The sequence below is a fragment of the Terrapene carolina genome, unplaced genomic scaffold (genome assembly GCF_002925995.2).
Source record: "Terrapene carolina triunguis isolate 2854851 unplaced genomic scaffold, T_m_triunguis-2.0 Scaffold62, whole genome shotgun sequence".
In the NCBI taxonomy this organism is placed as follows: Eukaryota; Metazoa; Chordata; order Testudines; family Emydidae; genus Terrapene; species Terrapene triunguis.
The window spans coordinates 35,796,891-35,808,294 of NW_020664413.1; the positions used below are offsets into that span (position 1 = coordinate 35,796,891).

Consider the following 11,404-nt stretch of genomic DNA (forward strand, 5'->3'; position numbering starts at 1 on the left):
AGTGCTATGGTTCTATCTAGTTAGGTATTTATTAGCACCAACCACCATAGTTCCAAGAGTGTTTTATGTTCCAAAAGCCAGTTTCAACTGTTGCCCACTTTTATCAATCAGGGGACTTCTAAGTATCAGATTCCTTGATATTTTAACAGTCAGAATATATACTTGTACATGTTTTTAAGTCTCACTCAGCTGTAGGAAAAGAACTCAGCTTGTGGGAGTGCTAATCGGAGCCAATCAGAACTTCATTGACCTACTTAAGCAATCAATCAGTCTGGCCAATTAAAAATGTCTAGCTGAGTTCACGCTCTCCTCCTTTGGGAAAGCAAATGGTTAGTTTTTTCTATGTCAACAAGTCTGATTTTTGTAATGCACACATAATACACTGACCGTAGCAATCAAAAGAGGCATTGTCCAAATCCATCATTCCCTTTGGATTGTTATTACAGTGGTGTTTCTTTGTACCAGAGAGTTTAATGATGTGAAAGAGTGAAGAACATGTGTCTCTGAATACCTGTGAACAGAGAGTTTAGATCATTACTTGGCTTCTGCTTTTGGCAGAAAATGTTAAAAAGTCTGTCTTGGTTCCTAACCCAATGAATTTTTTCTGCTATGGCAAGATGTCCATTCCTTTCTTACCTTCACATTAGCATTAGAAATAAGATACTGAGTGCAGACTAGTTATTGTGAGTAAGGCCAAGAGGGAACACAACAACTTTATTTAGCTGAAGAAAGTATATAGTTGTAACTGGTACCTAGAAGCTGGCAAAGTTGATAACTGAGGTCCAAAAGCAAAGCAAAACATTTTTACCAATAAGGCATTTTTTTCATTTGAATAATCAGGTGATAACTTCAGTTGTTCTAAAGTCCAAAATCAATTCAATCTTCATATTATTCTGACGTGTGTTACCTCCAGTGGTGGGACTAGGAAAAATAACCACAACTCATCTCGCCAGGGACTTTGCTGAACTCCTCTCCACATACCGTATCTGAAAAGCACTGTGGTCTCAGTCTAGTCTACATGGGACAGGCAACCGCAGCGAACACTCACTGTAATTCTCACTCTAGCCATACAATCAAAGAGGCCAAGCACTGCCTTAGCAGGGAGTCTACACTAGCCTCTCTCTCTAGAAATAGGCCGTCCTGAGGAGGGTGCTGTAACATTAATAACATGGCACTTATACAGCACTATTTATCCATAGAGCCCGAAGTACGCTACAAAGGTGGAGAAGCATTATTATCTCTGTTTTACAGATGGGGTGATGGAGAGAGCTCCAGGCCCACTTAGCGTATGTCTACACTGCAGTTGGGAGCAAGGCTCTAAGCTCAGGTAGGCAAACTCATGATAGTGAGGTTCATTCTAGAATTCAAAAGCAGCCGTGTGCATGTTGCAGCACCAGTGGTGGCATGGGCTAGCTCTCCCAGTGCCACAATGTCACACAGCTATTTTTAGCATGCTAGAGCAAGTCCCACTCGCACCAATCTGTCTCCCCGGGCTGGAAGGCTCACCCCCACCTGCAGGGTAGACACACTCTTTGGGTCTAGTACTGAGAAGGCCTGGGAAGCCATGGCTCCAACTGAAATCATTTCTCCATTAATATTTTACCCAGTTCTAATTTAGAAGCATTGACTAAAGCGTTAGGAAGGTGAAAGTGTTAGTCTGGATCTGTAAAAAGCAACAAAGAGTCCTGTGGCACCTTATAGACTAACAGACGTATTGGAGCATAAGCTTTCATGGGTGAATACCCACTTCGTCAGATGTCTGACGCACGGCTGCCCAGAGGATTCAGGGGGCCTGGGGTCTTCGGCGGCGGGGGCCCCCCGCCGCAGAATTGCCGCCAAAGACCCGGCACTTCGGCGGCGGGTCCTGGGGCGTTAGGACCCCCCACCGCGGGTCTTCAGGGCACTTCGGCAGCGGGTCCTGGAGCAGAACGACCGCCCCCCTCCCCCCCCCGCCTCCGAATTGCAGCCGAAGACCCGGAGCGGAAGAAGCTCCGGGGGCCCCCGGAGCGAGTGAAGGACCCTGCTCCAGGGGCCCCAAAAAACTCTCGTGGGGGCCCCTGTGGGGCCCGGGGCCTCGGGCAAATTGCCCCACTTGCCCCCCCCCCCGGGTGGCCCTGGTCTGACGAAGTGGGTATTCACCCACAAAAGCTTATGCTCCAATACATCTGTTAGTCTTCAAGGTGCCACAGGACTCTTTGTTGCTTTTTACAGGAAGGTGAAAGAAAGTTTGCCAGCTGTACAGTATAAATTTATTTTAGTATAAATTCAGACAGTCATGAGGAAACCCAGTCAGCTACATTCATCTTGTTAAACAGTGTGCAAAATGTGAGCTCTCGCAGTCTATTGCCATATATCCTGTCTCCAACCCCACTCCCTGCTGTGATATTGGTACGTACTGAACGTGATATTTTTGGAATACTCTTAGGCCTCTTTGGTTTGGTAAATAATGCTGGAAGAGCAACGCCGATGGCACCCACCGACTGGATGCAGATAGATGATTTCAACACAATTCTGGATGTTAATCTGATGGGGTTGATTGAAATCACCCTGAAGCTTCTCCCGCTTTTGAAAAAGGCTAAAGGAAGAGTAGTCAACGTTGCCAGTGTTATGGGTCGTTTGGCATTTTTAGGTGGTGGCTACTGTTTGTCAAAGTGGGGCGTGGAAGCTTTCTCAGACATCTTACGGTGAGTCATTAGAGATGGATTTGTGATGCTAGTTCTGGCTTTCAAATGCTCTACAGTTTGTAGTTGTTTGAATCTGAGCCTGTGGTTGAGTTCATAATAGTTTAGAGACCAGATGTGAAATTCTGATCCTCACCAGAGTTTGGGTTGTTCCCTTTAGCAGGGAGTTAGTTTGGAGCTTTCTCTAATTTTATCCCATTTTTAACAGCATAAACCTTCCTGTACAAAGTCCTAGAAATGCAGCTTTGACTCAGCTAACAAGGTGAAAACCCAGCAGAGTTAACATCTGAGATGTCTTGCTCTGTGTAGTCACTTTACCCCTATGTCTGAGGCTGTCTTCACCAGCTGGCGCCCTCTTGTTGCTGTGTGGGTGCTACCCTGAGTTTGATTCAGTTTCTCCCCTTCACACAATCAATATTGATTTTTTGTTATGACCCCAGTCCTCCGGCCAGGCCCTTATTAGTTGCTATCCTTTAGGGGTAATAAAGGGTGAGGAGGAGTTCAGTGGCTCTAGTGGACAATTCTAGGCCATGCAGGCCTAGGGTCTTTTCTTGCTCCAAAGTCTTTACCGTGCCTTGTGTTGGAGGGTAGTAGGGGAACCCAAGCCCACCCACTCCACTGGGTTACAGCTCAGGGACACTGTCTGAAGCAACTTGAACCAGTTCCTCCCACACCCTTGCTGCTCCCTGAGCTGATTCCTACCTCGCCTCCTCACTAGGCTTTCCCCAGTGCTCTTGTTCTGGTGCTCCCTCTCTTGCAGCTCCTTGCCAGTCTGTGGAAGGGGTCTCCTCTCTGGAGTTCCTCTGGCAGCCAACATGCCCTCCTGTCTTGCAGCCCTTTTATCTTTAGAACTGTTGTGAGACTACCAATCAGTCCCATCTGAGCAGGCAGCCAATTTAACTAATAATTTCCCATGTAGAACTGTATCAGATGCCTCACTGAAATGCAGGTAGAGAAGATCTACTACATTTCCTTTGTCTAACAAAGAAGGAGATCAGGTTGGTCTGGCACAATCTACCTTTTGTAAACCCATGTTGTATTTTACCCAGTTACCATGTATCTCTATGTCCTTAACTACTTTCTCTTTCAAAATTTGTTCCAAGAACTTGCATACAATTGAAGTCAAACTAACAGGTCTGTAGTTTTCTGGATCACTTTATTCCCCTTTCTTAAAAATAGGAACTATATGAGCAATTCTTCAGACATAGGGTACAACCTGAATTTACAGGCTCATTAAAAAATGTTGCTATTGGCCTTGCAATTTCATGTGCCAGTTCCTTTAATATTCTTGGATGGAGATTGTTTGGGGCCCCCCGATTTAGTCCCATTAAGCTGTTTGAGTTTGACTTCCACCTCAGATGTGGTAATTTCTACCTCCACATCCTCATTAGTCACCCTGCACTATCTCTCTAAGCTCATCATTAGCCTTATTGAAAACTGAGGCAACGTATTTATCTAGGTGTTGGGCTATGCCTAGATTATCCTTAATCTCCCCCACATCCCCAGTGGTTAGCGCTCCCACTTCTTTCCTTGTTTTCTTTTTATTGATATGACTGGTTTCAATGCCCTTTGCAAGTCCAACTCTGCTTGGCTTTTGGCAGTTCTCACTTTATCCTTACACTTTCTGACCTCCAAGAGGTAGCTTTCCTTCCTAATCCATCCCATCTTCCATTCCTTTCTGCTTTCTCTTAATCACCTGTTTGAGATGCTTGTTCATCCAGATTGATCTGCAACCCTTCCCTACGAATTCTCCCCCTTGCTTGGCATGCAGGCTTCAGCTAGCTCCTGCAACTTTGACTTAAAGTAATTCCACGCCTCCTCCACATTCAGATCCTTGAGTTCTTCGGACCAGTCCACTTCCCTAACTAAGTATCAGAGGAGTAGCCGTGTTAGTCTGGATCTGTAAAAAGCAACAGAGAGTCCTGTGGCACCTTTAAGACTAACAGATGTATTGGAGCATAAGCTTTCGTGGGTGAATGCATCCGACGAAGTGGGCATTCACCCACGAAAGCTTATGCTCCAATACATCTGTTAGTCTTAAGGGTGCCACAGGACTCTCTGTTGCTTTTCCCTAACTAATTCCCTTAATTTTTTTAAGTTTGCCCTTTTGAAATCCAGGACCCTAGTTGCAAATCCAGTCTTGTTTATCCTTCAATTTAGTTTAAACTGAATTAGCTCATGATCACTCGAACCAAGGTTGTCCCCTGCAACCAGTTCTTCTATGAGGTCGTCACTACTCACCAATACCAAATCTAAAATGACATCACCTCTTGTTGGTTTGGTGATTATTTGGTGAAGAAATGTGTCAGCTATCACATCCAGGAAAATGTCAGCCCTACTATTATTAATAGCACTTGTCCTCCGATCTATAGCTGGGAAGTTAAGTCTCCAATAATCACTCAATTCCCAGTAGTATTTATTTCATTAAAAACAAATTGGATCCTGGAGGTCTGTAGCATACCCCAAGCACTAGCCCAGGGGAACCTCTAGTAGCTTTCTTCCCCAAAGTGATTTTGCCCCAACAGATTCAGTCTTATCCATTCCATCACTTCTAATTTCTTTACAGTCTACCCCATCATTAATGTACAATGCTACTCCACCACATTTACCCTTTATTTCTGTCTTTCCTGAACAGCACAAACCCTTCAGTACCTGTACTCCAATCATGATTAATATTCCACCATGTTTCTGTTATCCCTATTATATCCGGTTTCACTTCGTGCACCGGTAGTTATAATGCCTCCATTTTGTTAGCCAGGCTCCTTGCATTGGTGTACAAACATCTTAACTGTTGCTACTTGGCTTCTCCCACATTCCTTGCCCAATTGGATACAGTCATTCTACTGCCAGTATTGCCTATCTGACTGGTTTCAACACTATCCTTCCTCTTAATGTCCATTCTCCTACCCACTTTCTCCATTGCTGTATCATTTCTTACGTGATTTTCCTCCCTCTCAATGTTAAAATCAGGCATGGAGATTACATGAGCATCTCCCAACCGTCTCCCCCGAGTTTCTAGTTTAAAGCTCTTTTAATGAGTTGTGCCAACCTCCATCCCAGAAGTCTATTTCCCTCCCTACTCAGGAGGAATCCATCCCATGAGAACACTCCTCTGTCCATGAATACCTCCCAGTGATCAAACATCCCAAAGCCCTCCTTATAGCGCCACTGCCTGAACCATCTGTTGATCATCATGATCTTGTCTCTCCTTCATTCTCCCCCTCTAGGGACAGGGAGAATCCCACTGAAGGTCACCTGAGCCTCCATTTCCTTAAGGGTCTTCCCTGCCCTGGCATAGTCTCCTTTGATAGAATCTAGCAAGAAGCGAGAATCTAGCGAGAATCTAGCTGTATCACTTGATCCCACATGAAGGACAATCAGTGGATTCTTTTCTGCTCCCATTAGGATCCTTTTCAGCCTCAGATCCACATCCTGCATCTTAGCTCCTGGCAGACAGCACACTCTTCTGTTCTCTGGATCAGCTCTGGTGACAGGCCTGTCTGTTCTTAGTAGGGAGTCCCCAATCGTATAGACCTGCCTTTTCCTGGTGATGGTGTGATTCTCCTCTAGTCTTATTCCTGTTCTTTCTGGCTGCAAGTCCTTTTGTCTTTTATTCTCCCTTGTAATGTTCTGCAAGTCATCCTGAATCACCCTGGGGCTCTGAATGGGGTATCTCCATTGACTCTTCTCCTCTTCGTACAGGACTAGTCGCTCTTCTCTTCTTCCTTGCCCTCCCACCTTCAGTTACTGCCTGCTGTGCCCCTTCTTCATTCTCCTGCTCTGCAAACCAGCTCCTGAGCTCTATTGCTCCTGCGCTAGACGGTCTTTTCCTCTGCCTGGTTCTTGTAATCACATGCTTCCACTGGCCTAAACTTCCTTGTTGCCCCTTTTATCCTTAACTTCTGCTGTCTTTACTATCCCATAATAATCTAAGCACTGGTGATGCTGGGCAGCAATTAGGCTGTCGTATGTAAAAGATACTTATACATAACTTTGGAATATTAGACTCAATGAGTATCTGTCCCTCTGCAGTCAATGGTGCTATGCTGATTTACAGAGGCTGAAGAGCTGATCCAGAGGGTCCTCTCAACGGGCAGGTAGAATTGGTAAAATTGACTGGGAGCAGTTGTGAACATTCAGATAAAGCAGAATATGTTCCAAGAAACAAATTTAGTGGCTGATGTGCAAGAGTGTTCAATTCCATTGCATTGTTTGGAATGGCACATGAATGAGTCAGCTCCCCAAAGGTCTCTGGAGCTGCCCCCTAGGGGAGAGAAGCAATTTTCATGGTGAAGGAGTGAAACTGCAATGCAAAATATAAACTGTAAACATCTGCTCCCTTTCTTATTAGTTAACAGTAAATGAATTCACTTTCAGCACATGAACATTTGTCCAATGAAATCTACAGAGTTGAGACTCCTAAACCAGTCAAATGATTCTGCCCAACTGTGTTTTGCTTTCAGATTCTTTCAGGTTGTTAATGGCCTACCAGCAGAAGTAGATTATAACAGAGCAGCAGGAACTGGAAACATTTCTTTGTATTCTACATCTTTGAATAGAAATGTACAGCGTTTCAGCTAGATGTATGGCTCAAATGGATTTGGGAGTTACCTTGATCCTCACTGTTCCTAAGCAAACCACGCAGAATAGACGTTAGGTATACCTGCTGCTGCATTCAAGCGCTCTTCGTAGCTAGATTGTATAGTTCTCTGTACAGTGGGTCTTTTCCTGTGATGGGTTACAACAAAAAGACAATATCTCATATAATAAAGCTAATTTGCACTTTTTTGACATTTTTACATAACCAGAAATAAATCAACATTTGATCTTTATGTTCTTAAGGTACACGCTTTCACTCTGGTTATTACAGAACCAAATATTTAAAGATCATGTAATTGTTGGGTCTGCCAGGATGAAAACATTTGCTATTGTGTTTTATTTCCATTCCAGGAGAGACATGCAGCATTTTGGAGTGAAGGTGAGCATAATTGAGCCGGGATGTTTTAAGACTGGAGTAACTAGTTCAGAGGTCATTGAGAGAGACCTGCTAAGACTTTGGAACCAACTAACTCCTGAGGTCAGAGAATCCTATGGAGATAAATACTTTGTTGAGTGTAAGTACAAATACTTAACATCACTGGACTGGACTGGACTTGGCTAACCTTAGTCATGGACTGACCATTATTTCCTTTGGAGTACAACTCTCCTGTTGGAGTGAAGGGCTTAGTCTCTTGGCGCACCTATTAGATTGGTGGAACATGTTCTGGTTCAGATAACTCTGGGAAAGAATGCTATTCAGCTGACAGAGTGCTCTATTGATGGCCTGGTAAAACATATTATTGTCCTTTGTCCTCAACAACTGACAGCTAGAGAGCCAGTGGCAGGACACCTCCTTGATTCTAGGGGGTTGTCACGTCTTTGCTTTGCAGGACACTCCTCACTCATCCAGGCAATTCATCACAATGTTGAAGAGTCAATATACTTCCCAATGCTTTACAGAATAGCTTTTCTTTCTACATAGGATTTCCGATTCTTCTGTTTCACTAAAGAGTATTTCCTCTTCTGCTGCAGGATTTCCTGTTCTGCTGAAGATTAGGTTTGAGTTACTCTTACAGGGTACAAGAACATTTGCAGCGAATTAAAGGGCCTGAGGAAGTTTCAAGAAGAAAGAAAGTGAAGTTTACTTATTAAATATACTTAATTCAGGCTACAAAAGGCAGGGCGATAAACAGCAAAACTTGGAAACATATGTACAGTATACAAAGGCTGTAGTTTCATAGATTAATTATGGGCTATTGAATATTTGTTTCTTGAGCAGCAAATAAGCAACTATTACTAACAAAAATAGAATGATTTCTAAAGCTTTACAATGCAGTTAACAGTAACATTTGGGGTTGGAGAGCATCTATAGCTCTTCTTGTTCTTTTACAGAGTTAGCTGTCAACAATTTAAAATTCTTTTATCAGAGAATGTTTCATAAGCATTCAGGGATTTATTTTCTTCCCTGCAGATATAAGAGCTCAAAGATTTTCAATGAAAAGATTGTGCGACTCTGACATTTCTAAAGTCACAAAATGCATGGAGCACGCCTTGATAGCAAAATACCCCAGGACACGCTATGGATCTGGATGGGATGCAAAGTTCTTTTGGCTGCCCCTCTCCTATGCACCAACCCTTCTATCTGATATGATGTTGCGTATGCTGCTTCCAACTCCAGCAGCCAGTAGGAAATCAGTATCCAGAGTTCCACTTGATGTTTAATATTTAGTACACTAGGGTCAATGCTAAAGTGATGATTGTTATTCTTTTCAAAATCAGCCGTTCACTTTCCTACCTGACAGCTTTAATTCTCTTCAGAAAACACTTTCATTTTTATTGAATTTCAGTCTGGAGAAAGTTTTTCTTTGTTATATTCATCAGAGATATATTTGCAGTATAACATTCACCTGCAGAGCTGGTCAAATAGTATTTACCAGATAAAAAGTTTGGTGACTTTGGGCCTTTTATTTCCTGAATCAGTCCTTCTATATGCAAATCTATTCTGCTCTTTAAGTTGGACCAAACGTCAGCCTATGAATTATATGATGTTGGTATGCAAAGTGCAACATTGTTAATCCATATATTCTAGTGGGTAGAATATACACGTTCTATAAGAACACATTTACTCAAGAACTGATACATCTATTCATGTTGAATATGGGTATTTGATTAGATCAAGTTTAAGCCATTAGAGTTCACAGCTTTGTGAAGTTCAGTGGCTGGTGTGCATGATTCAGTCAAAGTAAGCCCCTAGCATTTGACAAATATCCACAAAAAGTTAGTTCCAGTGCTCAGCTACATCTATGCGCCTATTTACCATTCAATAGGCAGCTACTATAGTGGGAATAATACACAGGTTATTTCAACAATATGTAATATAAGTGACAAGCAATCAAAGACAACTGTTATCCATTACCACAATATTTATACATTACCCTGATTCCTAATTTTAGTGTAGTTTTATCCAAAAAATAATACATATGTACATGATGCCTTTTATCCTGAGGGATCCCAGTGGGTCTTACATTTCACCCCATGCTAATTTCGTGAAGCAGATCATTTTGTTTATGCTGTCGTCGATTAATATTACTATATGCAATGCACTAAGCATGGTAAAATACCACTTGCTAAGTGCACTATAGGTTTTTTTCCCTGATAAGCCGCTGGCAAGTAGCTGACATGATGGTGTGCATGATGGTTTGAAAATTGATAGGGTAAAGGTTTCATTTACTAGAGATTTGAGTTGCTGATTAATGATTAATATCCAGGTCAGTTAAGTTTACAAAAATATCACAGCAAGTCAGAACTTAGAATGAGGAAAGGGGGTTCATCATATGTGTGTGTGTTTGTGTGAAATTAAAGTACTGCACTCAGAGTCTACTCTCTACCAAATGTCTTCAGAGGAAGCAAATTCATTTTACCTCATTTGACGATAAACACACATTTATAAATATTTTTCCCTGTCTGGTCTGATGGCTTGAAAGATCCTACATCTGAGAGAAACTAATGTCATTTATCACCCTAACAGTGGCAGATTACAAAGAGAGATTGAAAGTTCATAGAAAACGGGCTATCTTTCAAACATCAGTCTAGTGTTCAGAAAGGAAACAAGGGATGGGGATCATAAAGTGAAAGAAATCAGAGAATAAAGCTGTGAACAAAAACCTTAAAGCCTCTGCTGGACTGAGTACCATAGCTACTCTCCATTCATTGACTCGTGGAAGGGAGGGGAAGCCTTTGCTATACATTTTATTGAGGAGGAGAGGAAGCCCAAACTGGTGCCTGGGAGTCCCTCTGCCAGAAAAAGAAAGTTGTTGTTTTTAAATCATGAGCAAACATATGCACTATATAAACAGTACAGCCCCGAAGAGACAACATTTTATTTGTGTCTGACAACTTACAAATCTTGTGAAAAAACCAGTTATTATATATTTAAAATGAACATGAGTTTTAGCAGTAGATTTTCAGCACGGCTGAAGCTTTATGTCTCTGGGTATAATTTGCAAAATTGACACCTGCATTTTTTATGGGTGCAAAGGGAGGCCAGATTTGGGAAACGTAGGCCTCAATATCATCTCTCTCTCTAAAAATTCAAGTATAAGAACTTTGTGGGTTTGAGATAGTTCTTTCCGTCAAAAAAAAAAAAGAAGCCACTTTTTAAAAAACATCTTCTTTTGCAAACTGTTCCACGGATTACTAGGAACATCTTAAAGTAAAGCACTGGGGTAAAATGGAGTTACCAAGCCATTATTTGTTTTGCTCAGGTCTGTACTGCCTGAATATTCATAAAGCACTAACTACACTCCCTATGTCCTATTCCACCACAAACTGAGCTCAGTGTAATGGCTTGGAAAGATCCTCTTTGAAGTAGTCCCTTCTTTGGTACTTCCAAAATACTGATCAGAGACATTATAACAGAACTATGTACTTGAAAAGGTTTACAAATCTGAAGCCAGATCCTCAGCTAGTATTAACTGGTGTAGCTTAGTTGAAGTGAATGGAGTTACACCAATATATACCAGCTACCAATCTGGCCCCTGATTTTACAGAATAAGAGATATACTGGACATGCTTACACAGGTTCATTTGTAAAATGCAATTTATTATAAAATTTTTGTGCAAAAGACACTGTTCATAACTTTTCCAGGATGTAACAATTCTTATGTATTGTAGGATATTGCATT

At 42.1% G+C, this 11,404-nt stretch overlaps 1 protein-coding gene across 1 annotated transcript in view; it reads left to right on the forward strand.

Annotated features, from left to right (window-relative positions):
- The window catches only part of LOC112121891 (retinol dehydrogenase 7-like), a 9,144-nt gene extending 185 nt beyond the window's left edge, over positions 1 to 8,959 (forward strand). The window contains exons 2-4 of the mRNA XM_026647742.1: positions 2,426 to 2,684; positions 7,632 to 7,795; positions 8,692 to 8,959. Coding sequence (XP_026503527.1) covers positions 2,426 to 2,684; positions 7,632 to 7,795; positions 8,692 to 8,942 — 674 coding nt within the window. The 3' untranslated portion in view covers positions 8,943 to 8,959. The remainder of the gene's footprint in view (positions 1 to 2,425; positions 2,685 to 7,631; positions 7,796 to 8,691) is intronic.
- The last annotated feature ends 2,445 nt before the right edge of the window (positions 8,960 to 11,404 follow it).